At 40.1% G+C, this 23,169-nt stretch overlaps 1 protein-coding gene and 1 long non-coding RNA gene across 2 annotated transcripts; one reads left to right on the top strand and one right to left on the bottom strand.

Moving 5' to 3' along the window:
- Positions 1–34: 34 nt before the first annotated feature.
- Positions 35–2,361, bottom strand: LOC148110781 (uncharacterized). The gene is made up of 2 exons (XR_015724449.1): positions 2,111–2,361; positions 35–1,088 (listed from the first exon to the last, which is right to left on the bottom strand). It is a non-coding gene; the product is annotated as an uncharacterized LOC148110781 (long non-coding RNA).
- On the top strand, positions 1,328–22,844 carry SLC40A1 (solute carrier family 40 member 1). The gene is made up of 9 exons (XM_045806311.2): positions 1,328–1,397; positions 2,706–2,890; positions 3,361–3,428; positions 8,521–8,680; positions 10,842–10,957; positions 11,997–12,123; positions 18,321–18,566; positions 19,330–19,986; positions 21,241–22,844. The coding sequence occupies exons 2-9, from the start codon at positions 2,848–2,850 to the stop codon at positions 21,552–21,554; spliced, it is 1,731 nt and encodes a 576-aa protein (XP_045662267.1). The 5' UTR covers positions 1,328–1,397; positions 2,706–2,847; the 3' UTR covers positions 21,555–22,844.
- Positions 22,845–23,169: the final 325 nt, after the last annotated feature.

Below are 23,169 nucleotides of genomic sequence, written 5' to 3'. Positions count from 1 at the left end.
AGTTGTGTTTTCTGAGTTCTGGAAAAAATATGTATTTTTTTTTTTAAAGATTTTATTTATTTATGTGACAGAGAGACAGCCAGCGAGAGAGGGAACACAGCAGGGGGAGTGGGAGAGGAAGAAGCAGGCTCCTAGCGGAGGAGCCTGATGTGGGACTCGATCCCGGCACGCCAGGACCACGCCCTGAGCCGAAGGCAGACGCTTTTTAACGACTGCACTACCCAGGCGCCCCTTGAAAAAATATGTATTTTTGAGAGAAATTTTAATTTTCAGTCAGTCAAATAATTCCTCAGAAGGAAGAGTAGCCAGTTGGGTCTTGTGATTTAAGCTGTGCTTTATAATCTTGAATGTCAAGGCCAGGAGATTACTGTCATTTTGCATTTTGTACATATTTTGGGGATTTTATTCCATTTTTATTTTCAATTCCTTTTCATTTCATGAGCCTTAAATAATGTATCTTGACTATTTCCATTAACAAGGACTTAGGATTCCCCTGCCAAAGCTCAAACACCACACCGGGTTTAATGTTATGGATCTTGCCTGTTTTTCTTTCCAGACTATCTTTCCTACGTGCTTTCCTGTAGTCTCCCATTTGTTTGTTTGTTTTTCTTTTTGTTCTCTCAGTTTGGGCTTCTGGGGACTCCTTGAGGACAGCAGAAAACAGTCTCCATGTCACATTTTGAGGTATACATTGACTTAGCTACCGTTTCCACAAACACTTCTCAGGCTGTTAACCAGAAGCATTTTTTTTTTAAAGCTGCTGAACCTCCTTTAAGCCACCTGGAAGTTGGGGACAGCACCACACTTCTCTTATGGCACATAAAAATTAATGTAATGCACTTGGAGGTCCTTGTTGCTGAGAGATGATGTGGCAAATGTGCAAAGTGTCATTCTCTTTTTTGCCTTGCTTGAGGACCTATCAATAAAATTCATCTCCAGTAAGCGCTTGCCATAATGTGGAGAGGTTTAATTGACCAGTTCCCTCCTTCTTCAGATCCCTCCTATTGCGTGGTTACATGAACCTATTCTCCAACTTAAGAACACAAACCAAAACTTCTCTTGGAGTAGAGACAAAGGGCTTGAAAGTTCTGTGGAAAGAAAAGGGGGAAAAGGGCTTGAAAAGGGGAGAAAAAAAAAAAAGCAAGCAGTTAACAGCAGAAGCTAAACTGTAAATCCCCTATCTCTGCCCTCCAGACCACATCCCAACCGAATCCAGCTGTGCCCCGCCCGCTGGTGGACCTGTGAGGCTCCAGATTGATAGTCCAGATACTGGGCATCTATTTATCCTAGTCTCCCTTCACTGCTGGGTGTCAGTCCGGCCTGTGCTCAGTGTGTGGAATCTGGTTGCAGTTTCAGTGTGGGATCCACTCCCTGGGGGTTTGGCAAGATTGAGAAGGGTAAGGCAATTGGCTGGCAATAGGGGCTGGTATGCCCAGGGGCTTCGGTGCTGAGGGGAAACAGGTGTAGAATTCAGGGAAGTCTTAAGCCTGATGATGTTCTTTAGAGTCATTCACCTGCCACTTCAGGAGGCCACCGAATGGCTTTATCTGGACAGGAACAGACCCAGGGACACAACTGGGATAACCGGTATTCCTGGTAACTGCCTGACAGATACTGGGGCATTTGGAGGAGAGGTGGGGAAGGGACACAGGGGTGGGGGTGGGAGAGAAAGGTGATGAGGAAGAAGGAAGGATGGTGAAGGGAAATGTTTGGACTGGTTCATCCTTACTGCACCTCCAGGAAGGATTTGGAGACCCAAGTTCTGGGCTGGGAGTGGGTCCCTAACATCCTGCGGGTCTTGACCTTTCCATGCCTCCCTTTACTCCTCTGGAGAGGGCTCAACTCTTATCTTTGCGCCCTTTTCTGCTTTTGATTCTTGTTCTTTGTGAGAAGCCCCGCCATGCAGTTCAGGGAAGAAATGATATTCTCGGCCGCAGGCGGGCTGGAATGGAACAGCCAGGAAAGCCGGCCTCTGTAATACGGATATTTAGGTTCCTATATTTAAAATGATTGTCGTTTAAAAAAGTAATAATCCCCCAGCCCCAAGCCCGGGTAGGAGCTCTGCACAGTGACCATCCGGCAGCTTCCCTCTCCCCCAAACTGTAGGTACCCGGGGCGAAGCGCTTTCCTCCTGCACCTGCCGGTTCGCTTGGCCCCGGGCCTCTCCCCTCCGGCCCTGCGGGGTCCACGCTCCGTCTTCCCCTTCCCGGCCTCCCCCCGGCCTTCCCGCCCCCTCCCGTGGCTTCCCGGAGGGCGAACACCCCGGCCATTGCGGTTCGTCGGACCAGAGTCCTCACAGGCCGCGCGTGTTGTTTGTGGCCAGGTGGCCGCTTGCGCCCCGGGCGGACGACTCCTCCTGGGAAGGGCGTGGAGGGCGGCACTGCGCGGAAGGCCGGCGGGCGCCTGGCCTCGCGCCGCGGGGACGCCCGGCTGGCCCTGAAAGGGAGGGGGCGGCCCCGAGCCGGCTGCCGAAGGGAGCTCCGCCCCGGCCCCGTATAAGTGTGCTGGGCTGAGCCGCGCAGGCGGTGGCGGTGGCGGCGGCGGCGGCGCAGGGTGCCCGATCCGGCTCGGACGGCCTGTGGAGCCTCCCACCCGCTTCCATAAGGCTTTGCCTTTCCAACTTCAGCTACAGTGTTAGCTAAGTTTGGAAAGAAGACTACAAGAAGACCCCCGGGCCGCTTCTCTTTTGCTCTTTGCCCTAGTAGTCGTTGGGGTCTTTTTGCGCACGGCTGTTGTGTTTTTAGCGGTGCTCTCCTCGGTTCCTTGCACTCCTGTGAACAAGCACCTCATCACGAGCAGCAGCAGTAGCAGTAGCAGCAGAAGAGCAAGCGGGGGGCGCCTGGTGTCATGACCAAGGCAAGAGAGCAAAACGGCCAGGGAGGATGCTGCGGTGAGTAGACCTCACGCGTGCGGGGGGCGGTGGAGACCAGCGGCTCTGCGCAGGTTGGGGAGGAATGCGGCTCTGCTGTTAACCAGGGTGCTTTGTGGCTCATTTGACTCATTTTGGTGGAGGGTCGAGGAAGAAAAGAATTTCAAATTGTGGGGAAAGGGCTTGCATACATACAAGGAGTAGACTGGGCGGTTTGGATTGTCTTGTTAAAAAAAAAGTGGAGTTAAAGAATGTCGAAACAAGAGCTTTCTTAACTGTATGTGAGGTTTTGCAGTTATTGACCAATGTGTCGTGGTGAATTTAAGTGAGTGGTATTAAGTAAACTGGACACATTTATTCCCAGGCGACTTGATAAAATGTACATGGCTTGTCCCACAAATTAATTTTTAATAATCGTGTTTGAGAAGAGAAAATGAAGTAGCATTCCAACTATGCTTTTTATCCACTGCCCCTCCTGTGTGTCTTTTCAGGGTCCATAGCAAACTACCTGACCTCTGCAAAATTCCTTCTCTACCTTGGTCATTCTCTATCTACTTGGGTAAGTGACTGTGTACAGTAATTCTTACCACATACTTGCGCAATTTCTTGTTTCCTTTCATTCGGGCCAATTTTATTAAACCATCTTCCAGGTTTGTCATGCAGCTGAAGAAATAAATCACCCAAATACACATGTTCTAATGAAAAAGTTATTTTCACCAAAGGTATTTTCCCATAGGTGTTAGTAAATGCTATTTAAGTATCATACTTTATGTAGATGAACAACTATCCAAAGATAAAACAGAAATATTTGCAATGCTTGTCAATTGTATTTTGCATTACTAGGCTTATTAGTAAATGGTAAAATTTGCTAAGAATGGATGAATGTCTCCTGGATCTTTTATTTCACATTTTAAGCTATTTCTCCATTTTCTTCTTTCGTTAAGATGATAAGTTCCAGCATATTGCACTATGAAAATACAGTAGAAGAGTGGAGTGACCGACTTAGGCTAAATATAGCATTCTAAGATTAATTTAAATATAATTGACCCTAAGAACAAATAGCTGAGTGATAAAAGTCCTAGGTTTTAAAAATGTTATCCGTTGGTAGATATGTGTGGGGCATCTCAGGCTATCTTAAAAACCATCATCCAAAGAAAATTAGCAAGTGAGTCATAATTCTCCCTCTGACTTCTTATGTGGTCCTAGAAGAGTGTCAGTGTTTCTGTGGGCCTGGGTTCCTTCATCAACACCCCAAAAAAGAATAATCCCAAAAGGATGCTGGATGTGTGTTTAATTAATGATTAGAATCTTTCAACAATTGTTCTTATTGTTGAAAAGCAGTATCTGAGTAAGTTCTATTTATGCCTCATATGTGATACCTAATTTTTAAAAATCATAGATAAGGAGAGAGAATTTTTAGGGTAAATTTTGTGAATGTTGTTTTCTTTTTAAATCAGAAACTTCTGTTGGATCATCCTTAAGACTTGAATGCAAACTCTTGTATGAGGAAATCTGTACCCATGCCCTTGGGAAATTATTAAGCTAGGTTATCAGCTCTTTAAGAAATAGCAGTTCAAAGATGGCTTTGGCTTTTTAGAAAGGCCAGCTCCTATCTCCCCAGAGGCTTAGACGGGATGACTCTGGATGACTCTGCAAATACACGTAAACAAATGGAGTTCGTTTTGTTTCCAATAGCTGATGATTCTAAGTAGAGATCTAATGAAACTACTCTTAATTATATCTAAATCAATAGTTTGTTCTTCCATTTAATTTAGTAAGTATTAAGTATTTTAAAAACCAATAACAGGTGGTGGAGATAGTATCTGAAATTGCCATCTTGTGATCTGGACCTATCTCTTAGGAGATTGAGGTGCTCCGCTTCCAAATACTCATTACCTTGTTTACTGTTTATGTGACCTCTCGTTATTAGGTTGGGAGGTCAGATTCGCCGAAAGGGTGGAACTCTGGTTGTTCCAGGAGGATTTGTTTGTCGTGTTAATAAAGAGTCCCACAAGAAAAGTGACAGACACCCCAATCTAAGGGAGTTCTTGTGGAATGTTGGATTAAAAAATAAAAACAAAAAGCCCAGCAACTACAGCCATATAAGGTTTAGTGGAGTTTTACTTCTTGTTGCGAAAGAGCGCAAAAGAGGAATGCTCGCTAACTCTAGATAATTGTGCCTTTCGAGTTTTGTCTCCTGTTTGACGCTGGCTGATTTTATTAGAACAAAACCGATGTGCTTATGTATATGTGTCTACGTCTCTACACATATCTATCTATCCATTCCCCTGCGAACTCTGCCAAATCATGGTTTCCTATACACTGTAAATAGAAGTGTTAGTGTAGAAGGTTATATTTGTGTGGGGTTGAATGCTTTTTATTTCTGTGTGCCAGTAGATCAATATATTTTACTCTATACTATTAAAATACAAACTACTGTAAGAAGTGGGTCTTGTTGTTAAGGAGCTTATAATGCAATAGTATGGGCTTTAAAAAATGGATCTAGTCACAAAAAGATAACCAAGTGTAAGGCAGTGGAAAAGGGTGGTCAATCGCTTATATCTTACGTCAATATAATGGGGGTTTGGGAATATAGGTGAGGTTCAGTGGGGTGGAGTCCAGAGCCAATGACCAAGAAAGAATTCTTGAGACGTCTTTGGTACAAAATGGTGGTTTATTAAAGCAGGGAGACTGGTGGGCAGAAAGACCTGCTGTGCTGGGGTTGTGAGGGGTGACTGATTATATATACTTGAGGTTGGGGAAGTAAAGGAAAAGGGAGGTTTTAAAAGAACTTTCACATGATAAAAAGGGCCCACAAAAGATATGGGAGCCCTTGCCATTGTCAAGGTAAGGTTGTTTTTCCCTCTAGCAAGGCATTAACAGTAAGATAGCTGGGAGCTTCCTGGAGGAACATTGCACTGTGCCCACTTCAAGTATCTGTCAATGGGCTGCAGGGTATAAGGACATTTAATTGTATCTACATTTCCTTCTGGAAGCTGGGTTATTGATAGAAATGCTTTGTTCTTGTAGATTGCTAAGACATTTGTAAACTGAGGGAGACTCACGTCTTGCAGGATTGTGATCTCTACAAGTTAACTATTTGTTTTTCCTTTCCTTAGCTTTAGGGCAGCCAGGAGTGCCTGAGGAATGTCACATATATCCTATGGGGGGGGGGGGGCTGGGGTGTCAGCTTCTGCTTTGTTCTCAGCTTGCCTTCTGTTCCCTCATCGTTAATCCTATGGACTGTCTCTATTCATATCTCGGAGTCTGCATGGCTCCAGCTCTCATTTCCTTCAGATCTCTGCTCAGAGAGGACTCTGACAAAATGCAAAATGCCACCTTCCTGCTCAAGCTACTTTATATTTCCTCATAGCATTTATACCACCTGAACTGTTCTAGGTTTGCTTTTGGTCTCTGCTCCCTGAGATGCCAGCTACGTGAAAGTACGGACCTTGATTTCTATGTACTGCCGAGTTTCTAGTGCCTGCAATAGTATTGGGTATAGAGTAGCCTCTCAATAAGTTGTGAGCAGGTTAATGACTGTGATCATTCATTCACAGATATTCAGTTGGCCCTCAGCCCTCAGGCCACTGGGGGTAGATGGACATGTAAACAAATCATCAAAGTACAGGGAGAACACATAGGAGGGAGGAAATGGATGTAAGGAAGGAATGGGTGGGCTCAAAATTGCACTTGGTCAACATTAACTTAGACTTTGCCTGATTCTTGGGCTTTGTGAGCATGGAATCTGTTGCCACTTAAAGCCTAAACCCTTTAGGAATTGGGGTAACTGGGGCAATTTTATGCCTCTCCATCAAGGAGGCGTCATGCCAAACAAGATTAAATAAGAAAGAAAATTTTCATTTAGTAGCACTTGTTTTGACGGCCGGCTGTAGAGGAATCTAAAACAAAATCTTTTGGGTAAAAAACAGAAATTAAAACACAAAGAAAGAAAGAAAGAAAAAGAAAGAGAGAAAGGGAAAGAGAGAGAAAGAAAGAGAGAAAAAGAAAAAGAAAGAAAAAGAAGCAATAGAAATAGAGTAATATTTTTTATTCTTTACGTTGAGAAAGAGAAGATTCACTCCTGGAGACAACCTGTGTTAAGGGCATTTCTGTGTCTTTTGTCTGTTCCTTGGGTGCTATTCAGAAGAGTGGAGATTAAGATAAAGTAGGGCAGTTACTTCGCTTACTCTTGATTTCCTTACTCACGGGAGGTACTTGCTCTCCCCATTTCATTGTATTCTAATTCAGTATAGATTTGCTTCCACTGTTAAAGGTTAAGAAAACAGTTTGTTATTCTTATTGACATCTTTATCTTAATATAAATTTGTCTTTTTATTGATTTCAAACAAATTGTATGTGTAGCATACATTTTTAATCATTTAGTACAATGGTATTTGAAATTTAAATAAATCCTACTTAATTTAAGTGGAAAAACTTTCTATTATCAAAGCAAACACAGGCTGTGTCAGAAATATTAATTATGGTACTGATTAATTCTCAAACTTTTGAACATTCAGGGAACAAATGTAATGTACCAGAACAATGTGATTGATAAATCAGTCTAGGTTTTTGCCACTTATATAAATATTTTCTCATTCACAACTGGGATTCACTGCATAACCACTCCTTTGCTGATTCCACAGCATCTAATCTGGGCCATGCACTTGGCTGAGGTTTGAGAGTGCAGAACGTTCTAGAACTCACATTCGTTTCCTGTAGTTATTTCTAGGGATAGGTTATAATAGAACATTGTTGTCCTGTTTTATGTTAACTCAGACGTCAAAGATGGAGCCAAAAATCTCATAGTAAGGTCCATTATAGATTTCTTACACATTAATTTACCTGACTCTTTTAAAAGTTTTTGTTTTTCTACATTTTCCAGTGTTGAATTCCAAAATTTCCTATATAGTCTGGAGTGAAGAAATAATAGAAATAAGTAGTTCTTTTTCTCCCCTTTCAAAGCCCATATGTATTAAACTGTTCAAATGAAAAGCTGCTTATGAATTTCTTTCTGACATTTCTGTAAATGTGGTGCCAGAATTTGCCCATATTAATTTCACCTTTCTGAGCCCTGCTGTTTTTTGACTTTGAAATTTATTTGTGAAACAGAGCAGAGATTTTAGAATGGTAGAGGTAACAGAAACTTTAAAGATCATACGGTTCATTCTTATCAGTTTACAAATTGGGAAAACGGCTTTTTCTTGACATTCAAGGCATATGAATGTTTGTGAACTAGACTATAGTTTCATTCTGGTTCATTAGCAAACTACTTTATGCCTCTCAACTCAGAATAGGTCAGTTCCAGGCCCGGGTAGAAACCTGACGTGAAAGGGAACAAATTTTGTCTCCAAAAGCCTTCTTTGGTGTGGAAACTATATTTTTTTCCAGAGTGATAAGGAGTGTGTGTGTTTCATTAATATCATGCCTTTTGGAGTTTACTTAGTAAATGGGCCAGAATATTTTCCATTGGGCCATGATGGATGGTTTTAACACCTGACCCATATTCAATTCATAGAGGAGTTGTTGACTTTGAAAATCTCATGGTGTAGCCGAAAAGTACCTTTTTGATAAGGAAGCAACTTCCTGAGTATAACTGACTAGAAAGTAAAAATAATTTCATCAAAACATTTTCTCTTTTCTCATTCAAGGGAGATCGGATGTGGCACTTTGCCGTGTCTGTGTTCTTGGTAGAGCTCTATGGAAACAGCCTCCTCTTGACTGCGGTCTATGGGCTGGTGGTGGCAGGCTCTGTTCTGATCCTTGGAGCCATCATTGGTGATTGGGTGGATAAGAATGCCAGACTTCGAGGTGAGTACTGGTAAACTGAGTGAGACCCATGCCTGAGCTAAAGAGAAACCACTGTGACCAACCCACCGTGTGTCTGCCTGCCGCACCGAGGGATGGCATGCTCAATGGCAGCTCTTCTGCCTGGAGGGTCCTGGGGCCCCTGCACAAAATTGGAATGCCAAAATATTAAGCTTATAGATTTTTTTGGCTCTTTAGCTGTTCATAAATTTCAGATGTTAATAATTAACACCATAGCTCTTTTCTGGGAACCATGTTAAACATTAAAAGTTTGCTTAACTCTGGCATTCTTTCTAACCATGATTGGCACTGAAGTCTGCTAGTGTGATGTTGCTGGGACAGCTTTAACAACTGTCCCCTGGGTTACAGTGTTTGACGTAGAGGCGTGTGTAGAGGAATCAAAAACTATAGATTTAAGAGAGAGTATCTGAGTCTGGATCATGGAGAGCTGAATTATAAATTTATGAGGGAAAAAGAAGAAATGATAACATATTGACATTTATTCTAGTGCATTAGTGCTGAAATCATTCAGTTTTATACAGGAAAGAGAGAAAGTGATTGAACAATTCAGTTATGCAGAATATAAGGGCAATGTAAATAATAAGTCAGGGCAAAATTTTCCCGAATTGTGTAGTTGGTAGTACCAAGACTGTCTGTCTTAGACATTGGAGAAAGACTGAGGGATCAGTTTCTTTCAGTGTAGGATGACTGCCCCTGGAAGAGAGCAATTTGGATTATCAAATTCTAGAACTTGATGCTATTAGTGAAATGGTCAAGGACATTTGTCTGTCTTGAGAATGGATAGACCAAAACGCATATAAAACGAAGTTTTGTATACTAAAGAAAAATTCCTAGTTGTTTCATCATTATTTATAGGAATGTAGAAATATTATACAGTGAGACCTTTTAACCCTAACGATTGTTGAACACTGAAAATCTAGGTTGGGAATGTTGAGTTGGATGAAAAAGTGTGTGGTGGGATAGCAATCTCCCATTTATCCCATGAAATCAGCTCCTATGTCACCTTCCATGAAAATCTCTGATGTTTCTAGGCTGTGCTCCCAGAAGACTTTGTCAATATCTCTGCTGTTGTACTTATACTCTTAAAATTATCTGTTCACATATCTTTCCTTCCTCTGATCTGTGGGCTCCTAAAATCTAAAAGAATCTTGTGCAGTTGATATTTAATCCTTGTACAATGAAAGAATGAGTTCTATGTTGGGATTTCATTCCAAACTAATTTCAGAAAGAAGTTTGTTTGAGGCTTTTATATGACCTTCCAAGCCAGAATGAGCTTTGCTGCCCTTGAAGACAAGAGCTATAATTATACCTTACATATACAACTCTCTATATTTTTCAAAGTACTTTCATGAGTATTTTATTTGAGCATCATAATGACCTTATAAAGTAAAGAAGGCAGGAATGGGTTATCATCCTCACCTCATAGACACAGACATAGGAGACATTCTGTATCTTTGTCCTAGATCACCTCCCCTGGTGTGTGGCAGAGAAGAGACTTACAAGTAAGACTGTGGGTGTCCGTACTTGGTATACTGACTATCCTTGCTCCAATACTTTGTCCACATGTGTGCCTCTCTCCAAGGAGATTGGCATTTCTGTGAGGGAATCCTAGCAGTGGCATATAGCATTAGAATGCCCAGAGGAACACACTGCTCTTCTTTAATCTTGGCGAATTTTTCTATCTTTCCTATGTATCCCAACCATCTGATCTTACCAGATTCCGCCTACCCTGGGGGAGGTTATGGATGCCACGACTCCTTCCTTAACCTCTTCTATCACTTCCTGCATATTCTTATTTTAGCTTAAGCAACAAAGAGCTGAAAGATGGAGCTTGTCTATGTAATACAGTTCTGTTTATGACAGTAAACCTTCAAGAGAATACACTAAATGAAAATGTCATTATGAACGGCTTCAACTAATAGGAAAAATGGTGAATACTTCATTCTTTCTGCAAGTTTTACTGGTCTGGTGTGATATAGTGGGTCCTACTGGAAATAGTTCATTCAGGATTTACTTCAGGAATTTCTTTTTTCTTACACTAATTTGCATATGCATGAATGTAGTAGAACAGAAATGTGTGGATAAAAACCGGTCCATTGAGATGTTTTGGTATAGTGAATACTTTGTTTCTCCCTCTGTACAGTGGCTCAAACTTCGCTGGTGGTACAGAATGTTTCGGTCATCCTGTGTGGGATCATTCTGATGATGGTTTTCTTACATAAAAACGAGCTTCTGACCATGTACCATGGATGGGTTCTTGTAAGTTGCCAGTGGGATTCCTAATGGCAGAAAATAGAATTTCTGGTAGTGGTAAAAAATGAAAACCCTTTGAGACCAGGGAATATCTTTTCACAAAGACACTATTGATCTCTGTGTCCACTTTAACATCCCTTACAGTTATTATGTTTTGTTTTTGCTTGTTTTTTGCCCGTAGTAGGCACTCGTTAAGTATTGTTTGAATTTTAACTCTGTTTGGTTGTTTTTTCTTATTTGTTTTTAATGGCATTTCTAAGAGTTTATTATTTAATTCAGTTGTTAGTTTTCAACTCATTAGTATTAACCTGTAATTTGTTCACTTTATATAAGAAATGTTATCCATATATTTATTAATGTGTCATGATTGTGTTCCTCTAATAATAATTGGTATTTCTGTTGGGGTCATGGACCAGGTAACTTCTTACACTAGGGTCTCGTGATAGCTTGATGAAAAATGGAGAAAGATTTGGGGAGGGGGTGGAAAACAATGGATTTGATGTCACTCTTGAATCTTCTTAAATATTTAGACTGATATTGTAGAGCTTCAAGTCCAGGTGGGACATTAGAAATCTTCTAGTGTGTTCCCTTTATTTTGTTAATGAAAAAATTAAGGCGAAGTGATATTAGTTGATTAACCATTGTCATGTAACTGGAAAGTGTCAGAACTCTGACTTAAATACAGGTCTTCTCACTTCCTCTTCAGTGATTTTTTCCAAAAGAGATATTGTGGGGAGAAATTACAAACTTACCCCCATGTTAACACTTATTATGATAACTGTGTCACGTGAAAGTGCATATGACTTTTACAATTTTTGTATGATGTGTACTATAGATGATATAGATTAGGAAGATATTATGCCCTTTAACTTGACCTTAACCTTAATGTTTCATGTCACAAAGTAAAACGATTTCTTATGATTTTGTGAAATGAAAATTTTATTATTATGCCACCAAAGACCATTTTAAACTACATGGTACAGTGAAGTAGGTACAGTGTGATAAAACTGACATTTTAACTCTGCTTTTTCCTGTAATTCCTTAGACTTCATGTTATATTTTGATCATCACTATTGCCAATATTGCAAATTTGGCCAGTACTGCCACTACCATCACGATCCAAAGGGATTGGATTGTTGTTGTTGCGGGAGGAGACAGAAGCAAATTAGCAGGTAATTTGGTGTTGTCTTTTAACTAAGTGGGTTCTATTAGGATTCACTTTAAGTCAGAGGTAGTAAATGAAGCTTAAGCCTTTTCTTCTGGGTATTTTTAAAAAATATTTTTATTTATTCATTTATTTTCATTTCATTTGAGAGAGAGAGAGAGAGCACGTGGGGGAAGGAGTACAGGAAGAGGGAAAGAATCTCAAGCAGACTCCACACTGAGTGCAGAGCCTGATGTGGGGCTTTATCCCATGACCCTGAGGTCATGACCTGAGCCAAAATCAAGAGTCAACCGCTTAACCAACTGAGCCACCCAGGCGCCCCTCTTCTGGGTATTTTTAAAGAATGATAAATTGAAAACATAGTCTTTGTCTTATCATTACATTATCAATCTCAGTGCAATGATTTATCTCACTGTTAGGAAGTTAATTTATGAGATAGTAAACTTATCTTTTATTCTATGCAAACCTGGCAAGTAGAAGAAAGTTCCTTTTGAGCTCTTTCTTTTAAATTCTGCTTGCGGTCTTTAAATGTTTGCTTAATACTTAGAACAGTGAAAATCTGACATGAGATTTTTATCAGTCATACTATGGATATTATTACCAGTACTTACTGGTCATACTATGGATTTTATTTTTCTCCAAAGCAAATGGAAACACCTTAGTCCTAAAAGAGACTCTAATAGTTAATTCCTTCAACTTTAAAGTTAAAATCTATAACTTTTATTACATTATATACAATGCAATATAATTGCTGTTACAAATACTAAGGAATTTGGGTCCAGAATATGGTTTTCAAGAAGCTTACAATCTTAGTTGTCTACTGGAAACATATACAAGAGGCCAGAGAAAGACGAAAGAACGCTTATAAAGCAACATGTCCTATCACATCGATATTACTTTGGTGCAGAATAACTCACCTCGCTCAATCTTCCCTACCTGCCCCCTAACACAGACACACATTGGATTGATAATTACACAGGGTGAAGGAGGAAGGGCATACCTATCTACTGATCAGATCAGCCGAATCAATTCAGCTAGTCACTGAAGATAATGGGTATCACTAACCTGTTGCCCAACCATCCTGACAGACAAGAAGGCTGTTGCTGATGATTTAAATGGCTTATCCTAGACACAGAAGGCAAGATTAGGTGCTGGGGATAGCAAGCAACTTTGGGCCGTGTGGCTGAAAAAAGGCAAGGAGGTGGTGACAGAAAGGAAGCGAAATCTATGGAAGGTCCAAACGAAGAAAGAGAGGAATTTACTTAAATCATCACTTTGTGGGACACCTGCATGGCTCAATTGGTTAAGGGTCTGCCTTCGGCTCAGGTCATGATCCCAGGGTCCTAGGATCAAGCCCCGCATCGGGCTCCCTGCTTGGTGGGGAGCCTGCTTCTCCCTCTCCCCCTACTGTTTCCCTGCTTGTGCTCTCTCGCTGTCTCTGTCAAATAAATAAATAAAATCTCTAAAAAAAAAATCACTTTGTTATAGCAGTGTTATAATCAAGACAGAAATACCAGTGATTTTAGAGGATGGCGTTTGACTAGGATGAATTTAGCACGTGTGAGTGTACCGCATGACATTCTTTCTAGAGGTGAAGTAGTGATTCTCATTGATTTTTTTCCCCTTCCTGTAATCATTTACCAATGGGAAATAATTCCATGTCTCTTTTTGTCACACTGACCTTAAGGTAAGGCTATGTCCCTTTTTGTTTGTGTTTCCTTTTTATTTACCTTCTCTATTTAACCTACTATTTTAAGTATGTAATACATGTCCATGGTTTAAAATTCAAAGGGTATAAAAAGATATATTTTGAATAGGTCACACACATATCTGTTAGAATATATTTGAGAGAAAAAGTTGGCTTTTAAAGTGCTTTTCTTTCTCTTAATCTGAATTCCTTAACTCATTTTGACTCTGAAGTCTGTACACTCTGGGTGAAAAAGGTCCGGAGTAAAGTGAAAGTTACTCAGAATCTTCAATTTGTTTTAAATATGTACATAAATAAATAACAAAAACCAAAGATTCCATATAACTTTGTGGGCGTTTTGATGTCCCAGAACAACAACAACAACAAGGCCATTTCTCAGCTGTCCTTTATTATTAGGATAATTGCGGAGTGGGAGAATCTAGGCCAACGAGTCTATTTTCTAACCTTCTGGAATTTCTCAAGTTTAAGAAAGGAAGTAAGCTGCCTCTCGAGCTTTGGTCCACCGTGAATTAGCTGTTAGTAAGCGGTGCTTCTTTGCGTCCAGCTAGTCGTGCGGGTTAGTAGCCTAGCGAAGGGAAGCCTCCGTGTTGTTTTTCTTCAAGTTTTAACATCAGCATTTGTTAAAAAAAAAATTAATTAAAAGCCATGCCTCAAAGTAGGATCGAAACTTTTTTCGTTCAGAAGGTCAGCAAAGGTCTCACCATGGATTTTTGGTGCCATTTCTGCTATAAGGCAGAGTTACAGAACAGACGGAAAGGAAGAGGAGAGAGGAAAAATAGAGAAGGGGAAAAGTACACGTCGAGGGGACTCCATCTGCCACCTCGGGTACCTCTGAGGTTGAGTCTCTGATCACAGACACAGCTGCTGCAGTCAGGAATCACGGATGTGCATGCAGGCTGAGTTTTGAGGTTCCAGCAAAAACTGTTAGGAAGCCCAGCAGAGGACTAGGCGGCCATGCTGAACCTGCATGAGCCTTGTGTGTGTGTCTGTGAAGGGGAAGGGCTGTGAGCAGGAAGAGGAGAGCTTGTGAGCTGGATGCTAACTGCTCCCATCCCCTTGCCCCTGTGTTTCTTGATTTCAGAGTGGATTTTAAAATTGGAAGTTGTATCACCGAGGGTAAAAAACAAACGCAGGAGAAATTTTCCCTGGAAGGTGAAAAAATTTTAGAATTTCAGTGGCATCCGGCCAACATACAGATGTTAACATCTAGTTTGGACAGTTCCATAAAAGGAATTGTTTTTCTACCTAAATACCATTAATCAATCAGTTAACTAATTTGTCTCGGTACTTGGTTTAGTGTTTTATTAAAACATTCTCTTGTGCCATGACCCTTAGCCTGTCAAACCTGTTTGAAACTCACTTCCTTTTCCCAGACTTCTTCCTCTGTTTTATTTCCCTCCCTGTTTTCTTTGTTAACTACTCTTTATTTATAGCTTCTGAGGCTTTTTTGTCCTCCGGTTCGCTTGGTCACGTATGGCAGCTACATTTCTTATTCGAACTTTATTGACTAAAAATTGATCTCATATTTAAGGTAGACAGACGTCCTAGCTGCTATTTGCTCAGCAGTTCTGTTTATTATTCTTACTCTGTAAGACTGAATATACACTTTATACTAGCAAGTAGCTATTTAATGTCATGTTCTATGCCTCAGTCCAAGCTAAACACAGTTAAACTGGAGTTAAATGAGCACACATATGTGTGTTTGCATAAGAATAAAGAGGAATTTGTAAAAAGGACATGTTTGCATATTTAGAGGACTGATTCTTCTGTAGCCTGTTACCAGTAAAATGATTAGGTCTTTTTCAAAAATCATTATATAATTCATTCTGCTTCAGAGAGATTAAAGCTGCTTCCTGATGCTATATTACACCTAAACATTATCAGCCTCCTAACCATAATAGAAAAGATAGAATTTGGTGGCATCAGGAAGCTTCAGGAGCACTTGAAACCTGAGGTAGTGCAAGAATAGTAAATCATTGTAATTAAAATTAATTTTGCTATTGTTCTGCGATTTTCAGAGCGTTTGTACGCTTTCACTAGTCCTCCATTTTTGGAATCAAAATAGTGAGTTATTTGAATCAATTCTGCACTTGTCTGTTAACATAGGAGTTGGAAACTTATTGGTGGGGGGCAGATGGAAGTTAGCGAGGCCTCTGCAAAAACTGGCCACGTGTAAGATCAATGCAAACTGCCTTTGCCTCTCAAGTGAAAGGTGAACCGTGTCAAAGTTCTCCTGTTATCGTGTAAGCCCTATACATTCAGAGGACTAATTGGAAGGCAGTTGAGGACCAGGAAGAATTAGAGAAGGAATAAAGGCAATTTTCTGTTAATGCGCTTATTAGTCACGCATTGCTTTTCCCTTAAGAGGCCCGACATGATTGATAAGGATTTGTCTCATTAATTCCACTCTACTCTGTGTGATAGAGAAGAAGAAAAAAGGTCATTTTCTTGACTTCCCCTCTTTTATTCATTTGGTCCTCTACTCTGACTTATCTATATGTTCCCGTGGTCATACCCTTGCCTTTGTCATCACCACTAAATCCTCCCCTTCTGTAATCCTAATCGTAGGCATTCGTGTCTTGAATTGCCACCTCCTGTCTTTCCAGCTCATTCCTTCTGGGACCCCTACCCCACCAGTCTTCCAACCTGGTTGTCACCTACAGGTCATTAAATCCACTTCCTTTTCACTGTCTGTGACCCTTCTTGTCTCCCTTCCTTACCAGCTGAAATTCCAAGGTCAGATGTTCTGACCACCTATGATCACCTCCTAGCATATACCCTCAGTTCAGTTGGTCTCCCCTCCTTCTGTCACTTTGCTTTTGTAAGACCCTGGTAAAATCCAACTCTCTCAACATTTACGTGCCCAAGACTCGGTCCTCAGATCTTGTCTCTTCTGGATCTACACTCAGTCCCTTGGTTAACCTCATCCAGTCTCACTGCTTTAAAACTCAACCAGCTGGGGCATCTGGGTGGCTCAGTCAGTTAAGCATCTCTCAATTTCAGCTCAGGTCATGATCTCAAGGTCATGAGATCGAGCCCTGTGTCAGGCTCTGTGCTCAGTGCGGAGTCTGCTTGTCCTTCTCCCTTTGCTCCTCCCCTTGCTTATGCTCTCTCTCTTTCTCTCTAAAATAAATAAATACATAAAATCTTTAAAAAAAACAAACTCAACCAGCTGATGACTACCGAATCTGGCACATACGTCTTCCCTGAAGTCCAGACATATTTGACTGCCCACTTGATGTGGCCTCTTGACTGTCAGTAGACCTATGAAAATCAGCATCTCTAAACTAAATACTGTTCCTTTGCCCCAAACCTGATCCTTTTGAAGTCTTTCCTTTCTCAGTAAGTGGCAACTCTATCCTTTCAATAGTTAGTTGCTCAGGAAAAAAACAAGAAACTGTAGAGTCCTTCTTAATTCTTATCTTTCTGTCATACCCCATATCTGATCAATTTGCAAGTCTTTATGATTCTACCTTTGAAGTATATCCAGCATCTATCTGTATCTCCATTATTACTGTCCTGGTTTATGCCACATCATTTTCTACCTGTCTTCTTGCCTCTTGCTCTTGTCTGCAAATCCCTCCGTCTCATGCTCCGATCTTTTCACACCACAGAAGCCAAAATGAACCTTTAAAAATATAAGTCAGACTGTGCCACCTCTCTGCTCATTAGCTTCCAAAGGCTTCCTGACACATTCATTGTCAAAGTCAACATCCATATAATGTTCACAAGACCCTACATGATTGGGCCAGTCTGCCCTCCCTCTCTGACCTCGTCTCTTCCTCACTCTGCTGCAGTCCTGCCAGCCTCCCTGTTGTTCCTCTGACACTGTAGGCAGCTCCTCCTGCCCCAGGACTTTTGTACCCTCTTTGGTCTGGAATCCTCTTTTCAGTAATAGCCACATGACTGGCTCTTTTTCCTCCTACTGCTTCATGTCTTTGCTGTGATTCTCTTTTTCCAGTGAGTCCTTTCCTGACCTTGCCATATTTAAAACTGAAATTTCTCTTTTTCCCTGAGCACTCTCTATGCCCTTTTTGTGCTTTATTGTTCACCCTAATACTTAATTAACATCTGACATGCTGTATATGTGTATACTTACTGATTTATTCTTTCTTTTCCCATGAGAAGGTAAACTCCATGAAGACAGGGCAGAATATTCTTCGTGTTCTTTATAGTGACGGAATTGGTGTCTAGCTCATAATGGGCATTTAATAAATGCTTGTTGAAAAAATAAATGAAGAGTCACCATTCATTTTAAAGTTGATGTTAGACTAATTTATGCAATCCCAAGAGAATCATGATTTTTGAGGCAAATGTAATATGACTTGTTCCAAACAATAAAATTATTTCCAAACAAAATGGTTTGCTCAGAATGCTTTTGGAAATTTGCATTTTAGGAATCTACACACTTGGATTATGAGTTTGTATTATGTAAGTGGGCAGTCTCTCTTTGGTAGGTTTGCACACTTATCTACCTCTTTTACCTACCTCTGTAGATATGAATGCTACAATACGAAGAATTGACCAGTTAACCAACATCTTGGCCCCCATGGCTGTTGGCCAGATTATGACATTTGGGTCTGCAGTCATTGGCTGTGGTTTCATTTCTGTGTGGAATTTGGTGTCCATGTGTGTGGAGTACTTTCTGCTCTGGAAGGTTTATCAGAAAACACCTGCTCTAGCTGTGAAAGCTGCTCTTAAAGTAGAGGAAGCTGAATTGAAACAGCTGAATTTACATAAAGGTAAACTTGCAACAATGACCGATTCCTTTTATCCTGATGTTCAGACCTTAGATATTGGTGAAGACCAAAACTACGTTGAATTTATATCAGGTTTATTACTGCTGAAGGGGTTAAGTGTATCATTTTGGTAGATGACTCAAACCCAGGCTTTTGACAGCCTGAGGAGCAACTCTGGGTTGAATCTTAGGGGATTGGAATGGGACCCATGGCCCTTTTCCTTCATGTGAGCAGTAGACATGGAGTGGAAATTAATTTAGGGATGGCTGGGGAAAATTGAGCCATAGGAATGGAAAGAACAATTGGTGGGGGAATAAGAGAATTCATAACAGTCTGTGAAGAGAGGAGTTACATGGCTATTTGTAGAATAGTAGAAGGGAGTGCGGGCATGAAGGTGGGCATTTCCCAGGACGAGAGAGGAAGTTGGGCTTCTAGGCCAATGGAATCTTAACAGGCCCCGAGAAAATAAGATGCTATAGTTTTCCAGACAATTACTATATTTTTATTTGGTGGGTTTTCCTGTTATTTACTTCGGTGGGAGTATGATTTTTTTTTTGGTTTTTGTTTTGTTTCATTTTGTTTTTTTTAGGTGGCAGTATAATTTCTAAGGGGGTTGGTGAGGAAAGGGAGACAGACCATGTGAGAGAGAGGGGTGTCAATAGTATGTTGTTTATTTAACCTAATGCTACTTGGAGACTGTTCCTTGGCTGAAATTCTTAGATTAGTAAAAGAAAATACATATTATATTGATGTCTTTTATTAACAGAAACTGAGCCAAAATCCTTGGAGGGAACTCATCTAATGGGTGAGAAGGACCCTAATGTCCGTGAGCTTGAAGATGAGCAAGAGCCAAGCTGCGCCTCCCAGATGGCTGAACCCTTCCGCACCTTCCGAGATGGATGGGTCTCCTATTACAACCAGCCGGTGTTTCTGGCGGGCATGGGTCTTGCTTTCCTCTATATGACTGTCTTGGGCTTTGATTGTATCACCACGGGGTACGCCTACACTCAGGGGCTGAGCGGGTCTATCCTCAGTATTCTGATGGGAGCATCAGCCGTCACTGGAATAATGGGAACCGTGGCTTTTACTTGGCTCCGGAGAAAATGTGGCCTGGTTCGGACTGGTCTGATCTCAGGATTTGCACAGCTTTCCTGTTTGATCTTGTGTGTCATCTCCGTGTTCATGCCTGGAAGCCCCTTGGACTTGTCTGTTTCTCCTTTTGAAGATATCCGTTCTAGGTTCATTCAGGCAGAGCCACTGTCCACGATGACCCCTACAAAAATACCTGAAATCATCTTAACAACTGAAATGCACGTGTCAAACGGGTCTGACCCTGCTAATATTGTCCCAGAGATGAGTCCTAAATCTGTGCCCATAATCTCTGTCAGCCTGCTGTTCGCAGGCGTCATTGCTGCTAGAATCGGTAAGTCCTCTCTGGGTATGTTGATGAGCTAAAGTGTCTTTCTGCAGTGTAGGTTCAGAAAAGTCAACAGTAAATGACCCGAAATAATCCCTGAGTGTTAATTTAAGCAAAATCCATTATTTATCCTTATGCGTGATCCAGTCTTTAATTATGAAATTTTTATTTTCTAGTTTAAAATATAGTGTGTGTATATGTACATATAGTGTCTCAAAACATGATTAGGGCTTGAAATTTTTTAATAAATGAGTATTTTAAGTATTCTGATGTAATTTAATTTTCAAAAAGATATGAGCTCTAATAATTATAATACCATTTAGTAATTTAGAATCTTTATATTGCTATAACTCCACCAAAAAGACTATAATTTAGAGAATATTTGTATAGGACAAAGTAAAAAAGATAGTGTTTTTGGTTTCAAAAAAAAAAAAAGGTAGCTGGGAAAAAAAAATCCTTCAAAAAGTCTCTAACTTATGTGTATTTATAGTATACTTTGCCAAACAAATGGATTTTATAGCTCTGGAAGGAAACACAATGTAAAGACTTTTTACAAGGCAAAATTTAAGTAATTATTAATAGAGTACTGATGAATTATCTCTGCCTGAATTTGTTCTTGAAATGAAACCGTATTTATCTTGTGATACAAAGCAGTTCATTAATTTATCAAAGACAATTAATATTCAAGCAAGACAGCTTTATTGTAGCGGCTTTAGAACCCAAGCAGTAAATGTAATAATGGTTTAAAGTTTCCTTAAACTTTAACCATTAGGCTATATTAGCACATTCACTTTAAGCTTTAAAAATACTTGTACTTAGATTTATTGTCTCTGATTTCAGAGTTTTGCCTTTGTAGTATAAATAATCACAGATAATAGAATTAAGAAGTTTGTAGGTTAGACATATTTTTGTATGGAGGCTACAAAAATCATTTCTTGAAGCCACTAGTCACCCAGTATTTTGTATCTTATTTTATTTTTTATTTTTCAAGTTTTTATTTAAATTCCAGTTAATTAACACACCGTGTAATATTAGTTTCAGGTGTAGAATTTAACGATTCAACACTTACTTTACACACAGGTATTTATTGACGAAAAAGAATTCTCAAAGACAAGGCTATGATGAATATTTATATACGGTGACTTTAAGGTCCTAGGGATAAATGTATATTTTGCACGTGTCAGCATTTTTAAACTGTAAATATGAAATGTAAAGCTACAAATTAAAATTCAGTCTTTAATAATTATCTTTTATTAATAGGTCTTTGGTCCTTTGATTTAACTGTGACACAGTTGCTGCAAGAAAATGTAATTGAATCTGAACGAGGCATTATAAATGGTGTACAGAACTCCATGAACTATCTTCTTGATCTTCTGCATTTCATCATGGTCATCCTGGCTCCGAATCCTGAAGCTTTTGGCTTGCTTGTATTGATTTCAGTCTCCTTTGTGGCAATGGGCCACATCATGTATTTTCGATTTGCCCAGAAAACTCTGGGCAGCAAGCTTTTTGCCTGTGGTGCTGATGAAAAAGAAGTCACGAATGAAAATCAAACGGATACATCTGTGGTGTGAGACAGTGGAACCGTGGCTGCCCTTGTCACTAGGTTACAGAACGCGTATGCTTATTTGTACTGCAGCATTCCACTAAATGGCTAGGTGTTTCTCTCTGCTTTACCCCAGTTGTACTGTGAGGCCTAAAGGCTGTTTAGGAACTTAGGTCAGAGAAAATGAGCTGGTTAATTTCCCTTACATTTAAGGATGGAAAAAAAAATAGGAAAAGAAAAACTCAGTTTAAACGTAGGGAGTAGAATGGTGACACCGATTTTCCCTATTTCTCATGAGTAGATAAAATTTTCCATGAAGAGCGGTTCATCATGGGATTTAAGTTATTCTTTGGCAGATATTGATTATCTGTGCAAGAATTCAGATATGTCATTTCCCCCTAAAACTCACTCGTGTCCAGGTCCAGCAAATTTACTTTCGGCATCTTATTCGTGTTATAAAAAACAAATTCTGCTTCACGTATGAAGATGAGAGTTTGAGAACCAGTATTATTCTTATGGATCCTATTGACTGTAAGGGATTTACACTTACATGGAAAAAGGAAATCCTTACCTAGAATTCTCAAGTAGGATTTATGGTTATAACTTTAGAGAGCACCTTTGTATTTTTATTATCATGGTGAAATATTGTATTAAGCATATGTAGCACTTCGTAAAAATGGCTATCACATAAGCTGCAGGTAGAAGCAAAGCTGTAGATTTATAACCCAGTAAACGCATAAGGACTTCAAATACGCTGATAGTTTGGCCGTAGGAACTAGAAGCTTAAAAAGTCACACAGAAGGGCAAGATCTGAATTGAACTCACACCACTGTCATTTATGATCTCTGTCTTGGAGTATGAGGGAGTAAGCTTTCAGCCTGGTAAATGAAATGTAGAAAGCAAGCTCACACGTGGGAAGGTTTTATTTTAAAATCATCGGATTTACTTTAAAACATGCTCGGGAAGAGCATTTTTACTTTCACTGTTTTGTACCCAGGAGTTATTTTTACAGTGTTGTAGAGCAAGACTGTTCATCAGTGTATCCCTTTCAAATGTCTTTGAGAAGAATGGAGGAAAAGAAACACTTTTGTATGTATTTTTAGAAAAACTGTTTCACGAGTCATTTTGCGACGTGCCAGTACCAACGCGGTACTTTGCCTTAACCGTTTATGCACTTTCATGGAGACTGCAATACGTTGCTCTGAGCACTTTCTTTGTCCTTGAGGTTTAATCTTCTTCCTTCTATCATATGACATAATGATTTCCGGTTGTAAAATCTTTGTAAAATATTTCTATATAAAAACATTTTTAAAATCTTGATTGCTTTTTCCTGAGTTGCGCTCCCCAATTTTTAATATTGTTTTTGTTACGGAACATCGGTTTTGGATACGGTATTTTTTTTTTTCCACTATAAAGGGCTACAGGTTCATCATAATTCATCATTTTTAGTGTTACCTCACTGTTCCTATGTCCGGTTTTGGTGGCTTTGATGAAAATACAGTAACTGGGAAGCCTAGCCCTCATTCCTTGACCTTGAAGAAGTCACACTGAGCTCTCTGAGTTCTATCTTTTCTTTTGTTAAGTTGGAGAGGCTCCTATAAAGCCAACTCTACCCTCCTCACCTCTCTTCTGACCAAGTCAAA

This window comes from Ursus americanus, chromosome 1, assembly GCF_024610735.1.
Source record: "Ursus americanus isolate L20-20 chromosome 1, mUrsAme1.1.p, whole genome shotgun sequence".
Taxonomy (NCBI): domain Eukaryota; kingdom Metazoa; phylum Chordata; class Mammalia; order Carnivora; family Ursidae; genus Ursus; species Ursus americanus.
The sequence above is the reverse complement of the archived record's forward strand: the minus strand, read 5'-3'. Positions and strand labels throughout refer to the sequence as shown.